The sequence below is a fragment of the Rhea pennata genome, chromosome 4 (genome assembly GCF_028389875.1).
Source record: "Rhea pennata isolate bPtePen1 chromosome 4, bPtePen1.pri, whole genome shotgun sequence".
In the NCBI taxonomy this organism is placed as follows: domain Eukaryota; kingdom Metazoa; phylum Chordata; class Aves; order Rheiformes; family Rheidae; genus Rhea; species Rhea pennata.
Genome location: NC_084666.1, coordinates 33,734,544 through 33,755,091, shown reverse-complemented (window position 1 = coordinate 33,755,091; position 20,548 = coordinate 33,734,544). Strand labels below are relative to the sequence as shown.

The 20,548-nt window shown below is 41.7% G+C and overlaps 1 protein-coding gene across 4 annotated transcripts in view; it reads right to left on the bottom strand.

The window, feature by feature from the left end:
* The window catches only part of FAT1 (FAT atypical cadherin 1), a 116,802-nt gene extending 103,854 nt beyond the window's left edge, over nucleotides 1-12,948 (bottom strand). For 3 of the 4 annotated variants that reach the window (XM_062575668.1, XM_062575669.1, XM_062575670.1), the window contains exons 1-2: nucleotides 12,662-12,945; nucleotides 979-4,267 (exon numbers count right to left, since the gene is read on the bottom strand). In XM_062575668.1, the coding sequence (XP_062431652.1) occupies nucleotides 979-4,267; nucleotides 12,662-12,721 (3,349 nt within the window). In that variant the 5' untranslated portion in view covers nucleotides 12,722-12,945. Of the gene's footprint in view, nucleotides 1-978; nucleotides 4,268-12,661 lie in introns of all 4 variants that reach the window. The other variant, XM_062575671.1, reaches the window with a different exon arrangement.
* Nucleotides 12,949-20,548: the final 7,600 nt, after the last annotated feature.

Here is a 20,548-nt window from a genome sequence, read left to right as displayed (position 1 = left end):
TTATTTAAATGCATAGAAGCCACAGCAGAATTCTGAACAAGACTCTCCCCAAATTTATTTTATGGAGCTTAGACAGATAGTAGCATGATACCAGCACTCTATCAGAAACTTAAATTATTTGCATATTATGGCACAAAAGAAAATAGTCTTCAATCACTGGTCTGAAGATACTGCTCTTATGAAAACAGTATTTTACATATTTTGTTTTCTAGAAACAATAAAATGAATATGCAACTATACAGCCATGCAACCAAAATATTAGAAGTCATTAGAATCTTACTGAAGATATGGTAAGATATGATAAGATATAATAATGCTGTTTCTCCTGAGTACATGATATTGGAATAATTCTCACAGTTGCCCCTCAATTTATGCACCAAGTGAACATTCCAGGCTGCTTTATTTACACATGTTACATAAAGGCTGTATCCATGCTTTGTTTGACAGGAACCTTTCCATGAAGAAGGCACTACTTATTATCATAAAAGTGGGCACTTAGAGCTTTAAGATATAGCTACCAAACCCAGCAAGTATGGCAGTTATCACGCACATGCATACTTCTAGTAAATGAAGCAACAATTATATAGTTTAAGATTAAAAAACATGAAAATTCCAGAATTCAATCCTTGTTAGGAGAGTGGTTTACTCCCGTAACTCCACACCCCCAATATCCACAAAACAACATTGCCCATATGAGGCAAACTGTCACGTAACAAAATTCCTCTTCTGCGGTAGTAATGTTAAGATCCAAGAACTATTTTGGGTATGCTGGATACAGATGAGGACAATGGCAGAAAAATGCCTCTCAAGTGTGTGAGTTTGTGCACATATGTACACAGTTTCACAAAAGTGGTAAGTAAGATTATATACATTACTGGAGACGTTTTGGTCCTAATTGAAGTATCTCAGCAGGGACAACACAGCTTCTCTTACCTATTTTTTTGTATGTTATTCGATTTAGAACATAAGTCACCTTACCTTTTTCTTCATCTATTCGGAAAACTCCTATACCAGATCCATCTCTGATGGAATATCTAATCTCCCCATCTCGTCCTGTGTCCTCATCATAAGCAGATACTGTCATTACTGATGAACCAATAGGAGCATCTTCTTTTATAAAACCTTTATCTGCAAAAATAGAGAACCTTGGCGGGTGCAAATTTTCATTTACATCAACCACCTCAACCTCAACATAACATGTAGAAGACAATGAAATGGGTTTTCCTTTGTCCTTGGCCCGCACGGTCAGGTTATAAAGCTGTTTCTTTTCATAATCCAGTCTTTGCACAATACGTATTGCTCCACTTAGTTTATCAACATCAAAGGTGCCATCTCCGTTGTCCAGAAGACTGTATCGTACTTGACTTGACTGGCCTAAATCTGGATCATAGGCTTCTAGCCATGTAATAATAGTTCCCTCAGGAAGATCTTCTCGGATTTTCACATGATAATTTGAGGGAATAAACTTAGGGGGATTGTCATTAACATCTTCTATAGATACTTTTAAAATAACTGTTGAAAATAATTGAGGTTCTTCAGTAGGTTGGTCCCTAGCCTCTATTTTCAGGAAATAGACATGCTGTTCCTCACGATCCAAAGCCCCTACAACTTTCACAACTCCTGTCACAGCATTAATAGTAAACTTATCTGTATCTGTAAGAAGAGTGTATTTCACTTCTCCGTTAGACCCCAAATCTTTATCAGTGGCTTCAATTTGAATAATTTCACTGTTTAACTCCTTGTTTTCACGCACTTCAACAGAATAGCTGTCTTGTAGGAACTCTGGTGGGTTGTCATTAGCATCCAAAATTCTTATATCTAAAAGGTGCCAGGCAGACTTCTGTGGTATTCCAAGATCATAGACTGTAATATTCAGAGTATATTTATCTTTTATTTCTCGGTCAAGGGGAGATAAAATTTTCACCATTCCCTTCTCCATATCAATAATAAAACTACTATCTTCATTACCTCCAGAGATAACATACACTAGCTTTCCATTGAAGCCAGTGTCAAGATCGGTGGCATTCATGAGTATTATGCTGGAGCCCACAGGCTGGTCTTCTCTTACATCAATGCTACTGGGGAGAGTACTTCTAAACTGAGGTGCATGCAGATTCACAGAGTGAGTGTCAAAGAAAACATCGTCAACTTCTTCACGACTGTGCAATTTATTTGCTTGTAAGAGTTTCTCTGCCAGCATTTTGGCAACACCAGTTTCTTCACATTGCAAGCTGACCGGTTTGCGACTAGCAGCTACAGTTATGTTGATATACAATGGTTTTGCAAAGTTCTCTCCATCTGTGGCTGTAATTTTCAAGCTATGAAAAGACATTTTAGCACCTAGGCCATCTATTAGCGACTGCTTGAGTGAAAGCACTCCAGAATTTGGATTTAAGCTAAATAAATCCAGTTCATTTCCAGATTCAATTTGGTATCTCACCAACTGGAGCTCATCAGCATCAATAGCAGATACAGTAGTTATTTGTTCTCCGACACCAAGATCCCTAGGGATTGTTCCCTCACAATTGATTTTCTCAAACAACGGTATATTGTCATTCAAATTATTTAAAATAATAGTTACAGGAACTTCAACTTCTCGACGATATGGTATACCCCAATCAGAGGCACGGATCCTTAAATTGTAAACCCTTGGCATCAATTCATAATCCAAGTCTTCTGAGGTACTAATAATCCCACTGAAATGATTAATTACAAATGGCAAAGGACTTAGGTTCGCAATGCTGTAGGTCACATAGCCATTCTCCCCTTCATCAGGATCTTTTGCACTTACTCTCATGACACTAGTACCTATTGGCACATTCTCATCAAAGGAGGCTTTATAGGACGTCTGAGTAAATTCAGGAGGATTGCTGTTCATGCCTAGTACCTTAATGAATACTTTTGCAGAGGCTCTTCTGTCACTTGTCACAACCTCAAGTTCAAAATGGGATGAAATTTGTGCTTTTATTGGTTCTAAGGTGGTAATAAGACCAGTATGAGGGTTCAAGTTGAATCTTACTTTGCCTGGTGTATTTTTAAAGACATATTTCAAATGTGGGTAATTAGGCAGAGCTTTTACCATTATCACAGGTGTGCTTGGAGGGGCAAATTCACTTATTTCAGCTCTATACACTTCTTTTTCAAATCTGACAGGACCAGACTTAAATTGTGGTGATGTTACGTGAATAACTTTTACAGATGAAAACTGCGGAGGGTTTCCTTTATCTTTAGCTTGAAGGGTAAGGTTGTATCCAAAAGGGTGGCTCTCCCAGTCAATGTGACCAATGGCTTTGATTCTGTATTCTTTACCTCCTGGAAAAGACCTCACTGTTTTGAATTGTTGAAGTGGATCACCGGCAACAATACTTAATGATGCTATTTCTCCATTTAAACCCTGATCACTGTCCTCTACAGTTACAATTGCATAAGTTGGATCCTTGTCCAGTTCTGACGGAGCCATTGTAACAGCTGTAATTACAGGGGCATATTCATTTGCTTGCTCCACGTGGACAGTTAGCTTTGCCATACTGCTGATACCACTGCTACCATATAGCTTCAATCCACGGTCCACTGCAAGAATTTCCATCTCATAATGCTTAGTGTCTGAGTAGTCAAGTCTACCAGTCAAAACTACCACTCCACTAGTTGGATGTATAGCAAACATATCCGTTCTCTCTTTAAAGCTATAGTAGAACTCTCCATTTGTCCCTATATCTGCATCAGTTGCACTGACTTTTGCGATGCTCGTCCTTATTGCTGTATTTTCAGGCAAAGAAACACTGTAAGACGTTGGGGAAAACAAAGGCCGTAAATCATTTGTATCCAGTACTTGCACCCTGACCTTCGTGCGCGTTTCAGCATTTGTATTTTTTTCTACTGCTTTAACAGTCAGCATGTAATGGTCTTTTACCTCTCTGTTAAGTATAGCCGTGTTTCCTCCCTTGGTCCGTATTCTCAAAAAGCAAAAGTTTCCAAGAACATACTCTTCAGCTTTGAATAAGTTCTCATTGTCACCAGAAATAATTTTGTATCTTAGATCCCACAGTGGATTTGTGATGTAAATACCCATTTTCACTGGATGCCCAACATAAGTCTTGGCTGCAGAATTCTCATACACAGTCGCATTGTACTGTACTTGTGTAAATTGCATTGGTGGAACATGATGTGGCCTTTGATTTCCTTCACAGTTTCCAAAATGCTGCACCAGCAGCATCAGCAGCAAAAGCATAGTCAAGTATCTTCCCATGGCAGCAATTACAAAAAAGCCCTGAAACAAGAGAAAGAAATGTTAACACTTACGACCATTCAAATAACTGTGACACTTGCTTTAGAGGTCATGTTTGCAAGAAAGCTAGAATGTATCTAGGTTATACCCTTTTTTGCAGGAAGTTTCAATGAAATTTAGAGTAATAAAAAGCAATTACAATAAAAAACCCAAGAATACTAGCACTGGACAATGTCAACACAGAAACCAACAGTCTAGGGAGTACTATCACGACACAATGGGAACAAACACAGTTAATTTTAAAGTAAATTTTCATGTACAGACAACTAAATTATCACAGTGTCTAATTCCAGCTTCTAAATACATGGGAGTTCTGGTTTGATGTTTTCCTATAAATACTAAACTATTTCAGTTCTAGAAAGCTAATCTAGCAAACAAATGTGAATACATTTTTTGTGGAAGGATAACTTGGTGGGGGGAGGGAAAGGGGTGGTATTGCTTTTCCCAGGGACTGCCTCTCACTTATTCAAAGTGAAATACAAATGATAATCAGAAAATACTTTGGATTTATATAGAAACTCAAAGCTAATACACTAACATATCTTCTTATCATAATATTAATGATATACCATTTACATCTCCACCATAAATCTAGTAGCTTCAGCTTGCTTTTCTCTATTATTTAAAACTTTTCTGCAAGTAATACATATGCCTAAATAAAAAGATAAACATTGCTGTAGCATATCAAAGCTATTAATTTCATTTGAAACACTTCACGAAGCAACACTGTTAAAAGAAACATGTCAGCATCATCTACTATAAGTAAGCAAATTAGAGCGATCTGAATTAATCTGGAGTCCTATCTTGCTTTTACCCCAGTCCTCTACTTCACACACTGCATTCTGAAAGAATTCTGACAGAAAACTCTTCTCCCTCATTTCGGTTTGTTAAATGGTTGATGTCAAATGATGCTGAAATAAACTGCAAGACTCAGTTTAAAATTATCATTAATTTTCTCTTGATTCTTCAATGCATCCTTTCAGCACCTACTCTAAGAATTATATAAATTACAACTACAGTTATTTTGCATATATTGTATTCTCTCCAGCTACAACTACCCTTATAAGGGTAGTGGATGGCACTGCATATCATAATAAACCTTCTTCGCAAGCATCGCTAAGTCATGAAATCAATAAAGAGGATGAGACATATTCCTTTATTCTCGTCTCAGAACAGCTCTGAAACAAATTAGCATCATAATCTATGGGAACAAGAATCTATCAAAATAACTGGAAGAACTGTTAAGATTTGTTTCTTTTAAACACTCTTCAGAAATGACACACAGGGACACAGCCTGGAACAGTAAGACAGACATGAAGACATGTCATCATTGGCTTTCCCTTCAGAAAGAGAAGTCAGTACATAGTTTCTAAAGTACAAATCCAGGCAAGACTGCACCAGGAAGAAAGTTAGAAACCTCAAGAATGAGACTGTCCTGGATCCCTCTTTTCATCCAGATTTATAGCACCAGTTGTTACTCCCAAATTCTCACAGGATAACAAATCAAAGTTTCAGAATGCTTCCTCAACAAGCACAAGTTTTCAAAAAAAAAAAAAAAAAGAAAAAAAAAATCTTGGGGGAGAAATTATTTCCAGCAAACAGAAAGCAATTTAGCTTTAACTTGGATTAACAGTTTTAACCAGGAAGTAAGAATTCTTTTCTTTCAGCTTTCCTTATTCATTTAAATAATTTGTTCTTATTTCTCCTTTAGCATCATCTTCCCTGCTCAGTCTTTGTTACATAACTAATTCATAGCCATACTAATTCCTGACTGTAGTCTTCTTTCATTCTTCCCAACTTTCTCTCCCACATTTTACCTCGCTTATCCCCCATCTTTGCTGCCAGCCTCTCTTCAATGCCTACCCTCACACCGGTTCTGTTCTCCCCAGCTCAAAAGATACCATATTATGTTGTTTCCTTCCCCCACTCCATTTTCTCTTGCAGTATTTATCCCTCCTCTAATTCGTACCTACTCAGATACTCGAAAGATCACACTGGCTGAAATTCTACAGACTGTTAAAAAGTTTTAGAGCTAATTAATCTGCTTGTGTCAACAGTTCACTCTAAAAATTCAGTCACAGCTATTAGTGAGGCAGTAATTTTGAAGAAGACTTAAGACTCAGATGCACAGAGCCATTGGAAACAGTAGAGAGAAGTAACAATAACCTAACTTTTAGGAAGGAAAAAGAAAAATGTTTGCCCATCTTTCAAATCTAGCAATTAAATCACATAATTAAGGCTATGGTGACAATAAAATAACAATACAATAAAAAGCATGTGACCTTCTAAAAGTAAATCATCAGCTAGAATCACTACTTAAAAGGTCTTCAAGCTAGAGGAAGGAAAGGTGTCTGTTAATAAGACTGTCTGCTTAAAATAATCACATCATCAGATTAACAATATTATTCCTCTCCTTCTCCCTTACCTATTCTTTTTTCTAAGCTATCTTTTGCCCTGGAAATAAACAAGCACTTAGGTCTCCAGAGCTTCAGCCTCTTACTTGAATGAATATACTGCTAAATAAATTAACATTTCCGTAATAATAATAAAAAAGTAGTTAATAACTGTCAATACAGCTCTTTATTGCAAAAGGTAAAACAAGTCCTGCTCTGTTGGATAAATACAGGTGGCAATGAGAGAATGTTCACCATCTTTCTTCATCAGTGAAAACCTTCCAAAACTTTAGGAAAACAAACATTTAGGAGGTAAAAATGGAAGAAATACAGTCAGGCAAATGGGAGTCCTTCCTATCTATCAGAACCTTTTTCTATGAGCCTCCTGTTTTCTTTTTGCAGCCAAGATAATTTTCCACAGGCAACTTGCATGTAATTCCTTGAACTTCCAGCTATCATTTTGCACTTGCTTCCAAATTAAAGACACATGTTACACTTATAATCTGTTAAAATTGCATGGAAGGAGCATGCATTCTGATTCTGTATTTAGGAGTCTGTTACTAGTTCTTTTACTCAAGCTTGTTGGATTTTGGGGAGCTGTTTGTTAAAAAAAACCTACTTATTTATTGACTAGATCTTATGCTGTGTAATTTTTTTCTTCGGTTGCACTTTGCATCCTGTAACTAACAGCCTATACTTACTAATATTTGCTAATAAGATATCTGTAGTGGTGTATTTGTTATGTAAACACTGCACCTGTCTGTATATATTATCACCTTGTCCTCACATCTCAGGCACATTAGATACAATGTGCCTTAGATTATGATGCATTAGACTATGTTAAGATATCCAAACTCCTCATTAAAAAAACCTACACATTTGCTTAACTTAGAGTTACTATTAACATAAATATTTTTATGTGCCATAATACCTTAAGTACTTTTTGCTTATTTTCTTTAATAGCTTCAAGTATAGAGTCTGCTAAGAACAGGCAAAATGCAGGCTATTAAACATGATTACATAACTACCAGTAAGAGAATCCAACCCTCAGCAGCAACTTCGTACGTCTGCTGATTCACAATCTAGACCTTTAGAGTATCTCTCAGTTGAGCAGTTAGGCACATTACAACAGAAACAGACCTGGGTATTTCTGTGCCTAAAGATAATGATTTTAAACACTTTTTCCATCTTGTGCCATAATTAAAGATCTACTGGAGACTAAAAATTTTGATGTAGGATTATCTAGAAATCAATGTATTAACAAACTTGATAAATATTTAAAGTGTTAAACAATGCTAGTTAACCACTGAGGGAATGTATGAAAGCGTTAAGAAAAAATGATAATGCGTTAGATAGAAACTTAAGATGGCTCATCACAGTGAGCGAAAATGACTCAATTTCAGAAATATTTTAGCTAAAGGCTACACTTTGAACTCCTAAATTTTTATCATCATCTCTGGAATATCATCAGTTTAGGATTTCCTGCATCCATTTCCAAGACATAATGCAACTGTTTGCTTTATTTATATGCATATTCCATATAGGGATATGTATGGTGGTTTTACTAACTAGTTACTTTCTTAACAAAAAAAAACAACTCATGATACAGGTAACCATTTGTATATGGAAAAAAGACTAACACTCATAACAGAAATATGAACTATCTTCATAGTAGAAGTAGAAAAAGCAGCCCCAAATTGGAGCTAGTAGGCAAATTCATGATTTCTAAATGAATATGATTTAGATAAAGCACCAGTATAAGACTGTGTAGCTTAACTATAAACATCAAACTCTACACTGTGTTAAAAACATCAAAGTTTTAAGACTCAAACAGCAACCTCCATGCAAGCAAGCCAACAAATGGTCAAAACAAGCCTTATTTTCTACACTATGTATCAATGGAGAGTATGCATTGGAATAGTTACTCCTCTACAAATCAAATAATCACAGAAAGAACCTAAATTATGCTAGACACCCTAAGTTACAGTTAGTCCTAGTCCCATAATTACCCTTTCTATATATGAGACCTGCCAAAGTCCAGAAGGGCATCGGGTAATACTAAGCTACACCACTAGTGTTAGCAGAATTAGACTCTCTGAGCTCAGCTTGTTACACTGCTCCAAGGAAACAGGAGAGCATTTTGAGGACTAAAAGCGTTCTAATGTGCTTGTCTACTGAAATCTTCTATTAACGTTTAACAAAGGCAACTTGTTTATTTTCAGACACCCATAACAACTTCTTTAATTTGAATGTTTGCTATTTAACATGAAAACATCTCTACAAGTCAAAACATCACCAATTAATTTCAAAGGTCAGTTTTGATCAGTGTGTGAAACAGTTTGACATGAGCATGCACATGCACATGCATATATAGTGAAAAGTTATTACTGCGGCAACTAAACTGTCATGACAGTGTTCCCATTGTAGGGCCTATGAGAAAGCATGAGGCTTTGTGGGCTGTACTTACCATACTGTTACACCTACTCTTTCAATTGCTTAAAAGAAATTATTTATGTAGTCTGATTGAAAACATTTCAGATTTAACTTTTGACATGCTTAAGCTTCCAATCAAAAAACTTAGTGATATCTTTTGTAATTAACACAAAAAGGTTTCTTGTTTTCTTGCAGGGGGTTCTATTTGCTTTGATATTCAGAAAATTAACACATTATGAAAGCATAAGGCAATGTTACTTTATTAAAGCTGGTTAAGTTATTCAGAAAATGTACATTGTCATGGAGATTAACATAACAGTTTCAACTTGTGGCTAAACTCCAGTAAGTTTTATGCTTATATTCCCCCATTTTACGGGTTAATCTTACGATGTACTTTGATTTATGCTTTCGAGATCCTTGCTGGTTAAACTCAGAAAATTAAAATTAACCTAAAGTTTAAAATGAAAAATAGCAGCTGTATCTAAAGAGCACAAAAAGACCCTGAATTCTGAAGCAGAATAAAGTTTCACAGAGAGAATTTTGACTATTTACGTATAGAACAGTTACCTGCCAGTGTACTGGAGTGACTAGTCATGCTAGGAAATGCATACTTCCAATCTTTGAGTGAAAAAGTTCAGTCCAAACTTGGCAAGATGATAACTTAAAGTTTACGGGGACTAAAGCAGTTTCACTGAGCTTGCTCTCAATTTAAGTTAAAATTTTAAATTACAAGTTACAAATCTTTGTCTTTTTAAGCAGTTTGTTTGCTTGCTTTTCCTGAAGCCAGCAATAACTTAGTCCTACAAGGGTCCTTCTCATACTTACAAGTGTTTTTCAATATTAAGATACGACATTTTACTCACTAAACGCTTGAATAATATTTCCACATGTAAAATAGGAAAGTTTTCAGAAAGCTTTTACAGAAAGAGAGCAAAGCTGATAGTATGGATATATTTCCCATGCAACTAGTGGCATAGAATTACGAAACAATTTGCATGCAAGTAGTTTAAACTGCAGGAAAAACTACTGCTAAAAGGCTGGTTTTATTTATTAATGCATCCCGCCCCCCCCCCCCGCGCCCCCTTAAAAAATTAAAGAAAAGAAAAAAAGTTGGGTTACCATGCCGGAGAACGGGCAGTAAGATACCTTGTCGTTACTACACACGAAAAGATTAAGAAGTGCATCTCTCAAGCCAAACTTTGCTTTGTTTGGTGCATCTCTCAAGCCAAACTTTGCTTTGTTTGAACTGCCCTGAAGAAAAGAAGCGAAAGCCTGCTGGGATCTCGGCGAGGGGCACTGTCAAACCCGGCGTGCTCGCGGCCGCCCGCCCCTCACCCTTCGGAGGGGCCCAGCGAGGAGGACCCACGGGAGCCCCGCGCGGGGCCCACACCAAGGCGGGCCGCCCCCCCTCCGCACACGCACACTCGTGCGCGGCGGGCCCGGGCCGCCCCCGGCGCCCGAGCGAAGTTCACAGCGGCCCATTAAGCGCATCCGAAGGCGCGCACCTGGCCTCCAGGGGGAACGACTATCGCCGTCCCTCCTGCTCCGCGAACTCGGCAGCAGCCTGCCGACACCGGCGCCCGCCCAGGGGGGAAGTGCCGGGGCGCAGCGGGGCCGGGGGAGGGGGCGCGCCGCGCTCCCGGCCTCGCCTCAGCGCCCGAGGCAGCTCGCGCCCGCCCTCTCTCCCCTCCCGCCGGACCAAACTTCTCCCAACTCGCCTGGTTGATTCCCCGGGGCGCCGGGCCGGGCCGGGCCGGGCCGTCGCCTCGCCGCGCCTCACCGCCCGCCCGGCGGGCCCGCGGGCCGGGGCCAGCCCCGCATGCCGCCCGCCGCGCCGCGCCGCGCCGCCGCCCCTCTCTGCCGCGCCGTGTCCCGCCGCCGCGCCCCGCGCCGCGGCGCCCTCCGCCGCCGTATCCCTCCGCGGCGCTGGACGGCCACCGCTACGGAACTCCTTTCTGCGGCGCGGCCGCGGCCCCACCGCGCCGCGCCGAACCGGGCCGCGCCGCGCCGGCAGGCCCAGCCCCCGGGGGCGCCGCCGAGCTCAGCGGCAGCACAAAACCCTCCTCTCGGTGGGGGAGCCTCCGGGGCGGCGGTGCCGCGGCTGCTCCGCCCGCCCCGAGGGGCGGCCCGGGAGCGGCACCCGCGGAGCCCCCCCGCGGCCGTCGGGCCCGGCCCGGCTCGCTTCGGCTCGGCCCGGCCGCGCGCGGAGGGACGGGGGTGCCGGCGGGGAGGGCGGGCGGTTCTAGGTCTTCTGGTCAAGCCTTCCCTCGGAGGGGTAACTGGGAAACTTCAGAAAGCTGGTGTCTGCCGTGTCAGCCTGGCCGCTTGTAAGGAGCTTAAGAGGCTCCCGAGAGATAGCATCAAACAAAAAAAAAAACAAAAAAAACAAAAAAAAAAAAAAAAAAAAAAGAAAGAAAGAAAGAAAGAAAGAAAAAGAAAAAAAGAAGAAAAACCCAGAAGCAAGTAATCCCCGCTCACAGGGATTAGCTGCTCAAAGACCGCCAGACACCGGACAAATCCTGCGCCCGCGCCGCCGACGGCAGGCGCTGCCCTGCCGCCAGCAGCTCCGCCGCCGCCGAGCCGGACCGGGCTCCCGCCGAGCCGGACCGGGCTCCCGGCGCCTCCTCCGGGGCCGCGCCGGCACCGGCACCGGCACGGCCACGGCGCGGGCTGGGCTTCGCGCTCCGCGCTCGGCTGCCCGAGCCGGTGCTCAGCGGCTGTGCCGGGGGAGGCTTCCCCACCACGGCCAGAAATAACCCCCGCCTGTCCCGGCTCTCCGGCGCGCCGAAAAAGCTGCCGCTGCTCCCCCGTCCCGGGGGGAGGCGGCAGGCGCGGTGCCCCCGCGCCGCGGGAGCCCCACGAGCCGCAGCGCCCCGCGCCAGCCAGCCCCCCGCCCCGCTGCGCCCCTCGGAGGCTCCTCCGGCCCGCTGATGAGCGCTGGCGCTTCACCACGACCGCCGCGCACCGGCCCCGCCGCGCGCCGTCAGCCGCGGAAATCGGTCAGGAAAGCCGCGCAGCCCGCGCCGCGCAGCCCGCGCTCCGCGCCCCGCGCCCGCTCCGCGGCCGGCGGCGGCGCAGCTCCGCGGCGGGCGGGCAGGGGGCGCCGCGGCACAGCGCACGGCGCGGCCGCGAGCCGAGCCGAGCCGAGCCGAGCCGCGCCGCCCCAGCGGTGCGGTGTGCGCCGTGAAACCCGCGTGCCGCGGTGCGCTCGGCCGCCTCTGCGAGTCCGGGTGGGTTTGCAGCAACTCGGTGCAACTCACAGACACATGCGGACATTGCACACGTAGGAACTGCAGTACCCTCGCGCTGGAGCGAAAACAACCTGTTTAACGCAACTAACTAGGGCACAGAAACTCTCGTTTGAATCGCTTAAAAAAAAAATACATTGCTGATAATAAACTCATTAAACAAGGAACTCACCAGACCAGCTGGACTCTACGGTCTTCTCCCCAATGTGCTCGAGCTCAGTTAATCCCCGCACACTTTTTGCCCCCCGTTTTTCTTTGTTTCATTTTAAGAAGAAACGAGAAATGCCCTTATGCCCACACACCTCTAGAGCATGAACTCCGCCGCGGCCCCGGCGCGCAGGAAGCCCGGCGCCCGTCCCCATCGCCACAGCGCTGCGTGTCGGCTCCGACCCATCCGCTGTTTCAATTTTGAACGAGGGTGGGAAGGCAAAAAAAAAGGGGGAGAGGAAAAAATTAAAAAAAAAATAAAAAATAAAAAAAGAAGAAGAAAGGGAGGGAAAGATCCAACACTCTCAAGACATGTCCAGGCAAAGATCGAGAGTTGAGTACTTGCAGCAGCGGAGAGTGAGAGCGAGGAAGCTGCGATGGATCAGTGATTCCCTGCCTCCCGCCCGCCCGGCTGCGCCCGCCCCCCTGCCTTCTTCCCTCCCTCTCTCTGTCTCCCTCTCTGCCTTCTTCTTTCGCACTCCGTCCGTCCCTCTCGGACTCTGCTCCTGGGAACACCACCCCTCCTTCTCCTCTCCCCTTCAGCCGAGCGGAGCCGCGCGCGGCGGCGGCAGCGCCCGCCCCGGCCCCGCCGCTCCGGAGCGGCCTCCGCGCAGCGCCGCTCTCCGCACCTGGGCCGGGGCCGCCCGCAGGTGAGGGCGGCCCGCGCGGCGAGGCGCCCCGGCCCCGGCCCCGGCCCCGGCCCGTTCCGCGGCGGCTCCGCTCGCTCCGGCCGCCCGAGCGCGCCCCCTCGGCGGGACGGCGCGGGGGCTGCGCGCTCCCCCCCGCACGGCTGTGTCTCAGCCTTTCCCGCGAGCGGATGGCTCTGCGTAGGCTTAGCATGGGCATCTCTCACTTTCCCCTCAGCCGCATTAGGACTAGAGACCTTTTCTTTTCTCCTTTCATTTTTATTTTCCGCAGGGGAGCTGTACTTTCCAGGGATGAACAAAGGGCTTCTCCCCTCGCCTCAGCCGCAAAGCAAAACGGCAGCTCCTTCTCAGAATAATAAAACACAACCACGCACCACGTAATTTAAGCTGTGGTGCTCCCTCGTTCTAAGTAGCCCCAAACCAGTCGCTTTTTCTCGAGAAAGGCCAAGAGATGGCATTGCTCAGGGGCAGTGATCTCCTGTAAGCGGAGTCTGAACAGGAATGCTTGAGGTCCTGAATCACCAGATCTACCAAAGTTTTGCCAGCTACTGCCATAGCTATAAAAGTTGGAGACTTATATCTAGGAGAGATAGTGTAACACTAAATTTATAAAGCACTCTGAGGTTCACAGAAGGCAGATTTTTTTTTAATGGCTCCATTAACCTCTAAGGACCTTAAGGCTGTGGCCTTGCTCCAAAACCTACACTGACTTCTGAAGATACTAGATAATTATTTCCTGTGAGATATACCACTGAAATCCAGCAGCCAAGTGAATGTACAGTACATTTTGTTAGAAGAGCAGATACACACTGCAATATATATGTACATACATACACTAAGTATATTTCCAAATAGTTCACAGAAGCCAATTCACCTTGGGAATGATCACTTCGAATGAACCTGCCTGAAAATCTTAATATCAAAATTCTCTGACCTTATAGATTTCCACAACAGACGCAGATGATTGATTTACTTAGCATCTCAGAGTTACTTTTTGAAGACCCTATATGGAATTATACTGCTTAAGTCCTTATCTGAGTGTTACGGGGCCAAATTATCTTTCCTTCTGTGAAGGCTGCTTCAAAGTGATCTTCATGAAGTAAACTGCATTGAAAATAGCATTCTAGACAAGGGCTAGAAGGGGAGAAACTTTAAAGGCATTAGATTTAAGAGCTAGAAACAAATGTTAACCACACATCTGTGCAGTATTGCAAATATTTCATAGTTTTGGAAAACTATGGTATGGAAAATCAGGTATCTTTCAGATTTATGACAAAAACTTTGGTTGACTTCCGAGTTAAGTAATGAAAGACCAGAGCAGTAGATTGTTTAGGTTTTGTTTCAGACTTTAATTCTCAAGGCCTAGAGAAGTGCAATAGCACTTAAGGAAGTTAATTGCACTAGCTTCCTGAAAGTGGGACAGGGAGCATCTCTCAAAAGTAACTGGTAAAGATAATAAAAATAACAGGGTTTTGAGTTTCCTACGATACATATACTATGCTGACAGTGAGTACTTTAGATGTGAAATAAAGGGAAATGCCCTCACTCTCTTACAGAAGGTAATGGTACTCAGCACTTCAGACAAAGCTTCTGAGCCAAGATCTCTAAGCACGTGTGTTCATAAGTCTTCTTGATATATATCATTTTACTTTCAAAAACAGGTTTCTAGTATCATGAGTAATATTGACAAAGTCATTTTGTAACATCAGTACTCAATACTCCATTTTCATTCCATGTTTTCTCTGCTCTTTGATTTTTGTTGTTAGAAATAATGTCAATAAAATTATTATAATCATTGCTGACCATCACATTTAAAGATGAATACTCACAAGGTATCTTCTTGATGTGTTATCCTAAAGAAAATTAGTATATTTTGTTATGTTTTGCTAATTTATAAGAGATACTAAAGAGAACATTTGAAATCACACTTAAGTGCTTAATGAAAATACACTACTGTAAAAGGCTTCTAGTGTTACAAATATTGTAACAAAACATGTTCTAGACTGGATGTTCCCATGATTTATTAATGTATACTATTTCTTCTACTTCTTATGAAAGTACCTAAACTAAAAGAAATTTCAACTCAGCTGTTAATAAAAAATAGTTCTTCAGATTAGATAGTTTTCTCTTAAAAGAAGAACAGATCCTTCAAATTTGGACTTAATTCCAAAGAAAAAACACAGAAATCCAATATCATCCTTCCAGAAAACAACTGCATTAGAAGACTCTTCTCGTAAAAGAGTAAAACCATCAGCCATTATATTCCCACATTATCATCATCATCATTATCTTCCTTTTTGGCACTAAGGCACTAACACTGTTCTCGGTAACCTACCTCAAAACCTAGCCTCACAGATCTCAACTCTTGTTTGCTATATATTAGATAAAGAAGGGAGCTGATAGATCAACTGGGTAAGTCAATAGTTACGAAGTAAATATGGAAGTCAAGTGTCTTGAGGAATTTTCCTGCTACAAGCCCCAGATGAGGAGGGCTATCTCAAGCACTTTAGACTGATCTCTCCACTCCCATGTTTGGTAAGAGAAGTTACTTTCAAAGTGTAAGGACCTCAGCTGCATAAAGCTTTAAAGATCAAAATCAGCACTTTGAATTGCACTAGCTCAGAAAATGGCAAAGGCAAAGCTAATTATGGTCTCGCTCTGGGAGGGAGAAGCAGTTGCAATCGCTACACCAAGCACAGCTGAAGAAAGGCACTTCTGAACACAACAGCAGCCTGTGACTCAGGGGCAGTCAAGGGCCCATAAACATTGAGCTTCTGTGGCAGAGGGCAAATACATCTTCTCAAGTAATAGGGTCAGGCATAGTTTCAAGCAAGTTCTCAGTCAGTTAAATATGAAGTGATCTGACATTGGTTTTACAGCAAGAATAAAATTCTCTACTGTACAAAATGCTAGCACAAAACCTGTACGCTATCTAAATTTCGTTTACTCAGAGAGAAAAAGGCTGATTAGTAGAAGCTGTGCTCCAGCTAGTCTTCCTTTCTTTATCCATCCCCGGTCCCTCATAACAGTACTTTGGGAAGAACTCCCAAACATCTCAATTATTTGCAACTATTGGGGGGAAAAAAAAACTTGCTATTCAGCCTCTCCTTGGCTTAGAGTAGAGGATGTCTATTCCTTTACCATCCTATTTCCCTTTGTTTATTTACTTATAAATGCAGACCTAGGGAATAAAGGGGGGGAAAAAAAGAGAGAGAAAAGAAAACAGAATGTTTTTCCTGGTTGTTCTGTCTTGCTCTCTGCAAACTTAAGTTGAACAGCACTGTCCAGCTCTCTCTTAAAGGGAAAAAAGGGGGCAATTTGTACAAGGTACCATGCAAGAGAGAGCTGTCATTTTTCTACCTAAACCAAACTTTTGCAAGATCTCTAAAATCTTTAAGATTTCCTTTGAATGCACTTCTTTAACTGGCAAGATTTGGGTAAGAATATTTAACTTTTCGTAATTTGATTATTTTTATTGACTTTCTTTTACACTAGAGGTTTCTTACAGTGTGAAATAACACTGACTATTTGATTAGGTACCCTTTCACAGTGCTTGTTAAGATTTTTAAAGCAGCAATGTGAGACTAATAGTCATATATCAGTGTTGGTATAATGAAATGCTGAACAATCTCAGCCACCTGGCAATGTGTCATGTGCCCTGTGAACCTAAAGAGAAATATTGAGGCAACTCACTCATTAGAACCATGAACAACAGCTATTTGCGGATACTCATTAAATACACATATATGCAATAGTAAAGAAAACAGGGCAATTCCAGAGAGAAAAAATTCAAAAATATATAAAATATTATTTAGTGTTTCTAAGTACAACAGGATTTCAGGTACTAATAGGGTCTTCCAAAGTATTTGGAAAACTTTTTTCTGAGCTTTTGAACTCGCAGAGACAGCTGATCTGCAAAATGATTGATTCTCTTTTAAACAGCAGAAATGAGAACTATATATACTAAACAAGAATGAGCCAGGCAGCCTTGTATTAACAGTATTTTAAGACTATAGACTGTGTATGTCAACATTTGAAATGCATTTTCAAGTCCCTTCAGAAATGAGACCCCTTTCCAGCTTGCTACTTTTCCTCACCAATCTGTTTCAGACTAAGAGCTGATCAAACAGATTGATTTAAGCCTACATAAAAATAAACAAAAACACCACATATGTAAAGTTTGCTTTTATGCCATTTATCCTCCTGTGTGCCACAATGGCAAATTGGAATGAAACTGGCTGCACAGTTATGGACAGTGCTGGTATTTTGATTAAAGGTTTGGATTGAAATTAAGGTAATGGTTTAGTACTAGTGTATCCAAAAGCAAAGAGAAACATCTTATCTTGAGTCTTTCCTAAGGTAGAAGATGGTGGCCTCAAACTCAGCTAAAGCACTGCACATTTTTATAGTTAGGCGCTGACAGTTCAAATCTAATTAGACCTAGATGTAAGGCTAGTACAAAAAAGGGTCAAATATCCATGTGAATTCAGTACTTTTTAGGGAGCAAAAGCACAGAAAGAAGGTTGCTCTTGGGAAAAACAGAGATAAATAAAAAATAATAAAGAGATTAGAGCTGAGCTGAATTTTCATAGTGCTCAGAGAAGAAGAGGACTGGGGCTGACCAGGATGTAGATGGTGTCTTCCCCAGAGATGGGTGAGTGGCTGTTCCTCCAGGTTAGAGGACGACTGGCCTGCCCCAGGGCAATGGGTTGTGGGCTTGTGTCAGTGAAGAGGAAAATAGTCCATGAACCCAAGTTGCTGTTAGTGCAAACAGAGGTTGGAAGGGGATTCACCTCTGAGAAGCATCAGGTGCCTCTTGTGCAGCCTTGCAAGCTGAAATCTGGGATTGTAGGGTGGTCTTGGTGCTCTGGCCTTGTGAAAAGAAGAACAGAAAAAGCTGGAGTGTCCTGCCCAGATAGCAGAGAACAAGAGTGGTCCTCCAGTTAGGCACAAGACTAAAGCTAGTCACAAAACTAAAGTTTTAAGAGCCCAGATGACTTCAGTATTACCTAGGGCTGAAAGCAGAAAAAGAAGGTTGGTGTTAAAGTACTATGTTTCGTTTTGTGGTGAGGTACTGCGCCTTCTGGTTCTAAAACTGGTCTTAAAGTTAGAATTCGAATTTGAAGAATATGGAAAAAAACAGAGAGTCCCAGTGACTGTAGTACTCATAAATGTCAGAAATAAAATTGATCATAAGCTTCAGATCTTCTTAATGTTCGTGGGCTGGTAGTCTAATTTTAATTAAGTCTAAGGTTAATGTTAGAATTTAATACTCCAAATGGCTTAAAAATACTTTAGGTCATAAAGAAGGAAAGGTATTGGTCTGTACCTTGACTAAGTCATTATATGCTTTTTATTGTGGGCACTGATCCTTTCATAAAGATTAGATTTAGAGTTTCAGCTTATATATCTATAGCATTAAAATACATATAGTATGTAAATCTAGAACATAATTGACTTTAATGTACTGTAGGATTCAAAGAACTTTTAATTGAGTTGATGTCTACAATATCCTAAGCCTCATGTTTCTTTAAACATTCTTTAGGCATTCTTTAGGCTCAGTCTTCTGCCTTTAATTAATCTTGAGTTATGGTTAGATTTAGAATTTGCAAATCCAAATAGTCAAAAACCTAGATAACTTCAGGATTTTGAAAAGCTGATAGAGTATGAACGAATGCTGTTTTCCATCATGAGTAAGGTCCAGTGCTTTATTCCATAACATAGAATACTATACCTGGTCCTTCTGCTGTAATTAATCTTGAGTTACAGCTAAGATTAGGGTTTTCAAAAATAAAGAACTGAGAACTCAGTGTTTGTCCATATGCAGTAAAACTCACCAAGATCTGATCTTTGTGTGTAAAGAAGTGCATCCTCTTTTACTGTAGACTCTGAGCCCTTGGATTTCATCAAGATACAGATTCCTGGTCTTTGCTGATAATTTGAAAGGGGACTTTCAATGTTAGGATTCATTTTTGAGTGAGCTTTGTATACACATATCATCATTCTGGAGCCTGATATATTTGGGACTGTTACTTAGTTCTGTGCAAAAGAGAAGGAAAGAATTTCATGACTGGACACATTCAGCCATCATGAAATCTTACCTACCATAAGCTGAGGTGCCTGACCCAGAAGGAGTATTCATGTTAACAAGCCCTTTCTTCATTTGCTTACACAACATCCTTCTCTGTATTATTAAAGCAAATCCCAGTTAAGTCAATTCAGCAGGTGACTCCTGGATCTTGCGAGAGCAGTGTACCTGACTAACAAACAGAAAGTGCTTAGGGTGGCAGCAAGTCCCCTTCCCTTTTAGCTCTCTGGTTCCGTCCCAGTGTCCTAGCAAGTAAATGGGAGTCTGCACTTTAAGGAAAGTTTGCTGAAAGGAACAGAGCAGATATAGGATGTTGGGGGGAATGGCAGGAAAGTGGCTTCATAAGTACAAGAGGACAGCTGATTACAACTCAAAATGTTACTCAACCTGCTGAAACGAAGGTAGGATGGGAAACAAGGACTCCTCCTTCAAGAACACGGTAGACAGGGAAAAAATCGTTCACAAATTCTTTTTATTTCTTTTCTGTCTTACCTAGTCACTTTGAGTTTTCCATGTTTAAGAAGCCAAGTCTTCTACTTAAGTGTTAATAAAATTTACTTTTGCTGTATTTGAAGTAATTTGCCATAGAATGTTAAGGTTGGAAGAGATCTGAGATATCATCTAGTCCAACCCTCAGCATAGCCTATAGGGGGATTGAACCCACAACCTTGGCATTAACAGCACCACACTCTAAGCAAGTGAGCTAAACCTGCCCCCTAAACCTTCCCATCCTTTTGGGAAATTCATTATAGGAGGATGATCTTGTCTCATTCACTTACAACTCTGTCTGTTTTGAATTTCTTTTCATAGAACTGTGGCATTTATTTTCCATTGTATTCAAAGGAATTGTGTTACCCCAAATAAATATTAAAAAGGAAATATTAATATATATGCTCATCTTTTTCCCCTCATTTTGTATTATTGAATAGGATTTGACAAATGATCTTTTCTCCTACTCTTTCAGCACTTACAAACTTCCATTTGTCTTTCATTATAAACATAGAGAAGTCTCCTGCCTTTTCTCCTTTTTCTTGCGAAATTCTGTATTCTAAATAATTAAATCATTACAAGCGTCACAGAACATCTAAGATTCATCTAATGCACCATCTTCCATAACAAAGCTGTGCCTTATATTTAAGCTCTAGTCTCTATACTATCTTTAGTAGTGTTATGGCACATCAGATAGGGTTATTACTATGTAAATTAGTCAGATAATGAACATTGTAGAAGTGTTCATTTAGACCAAT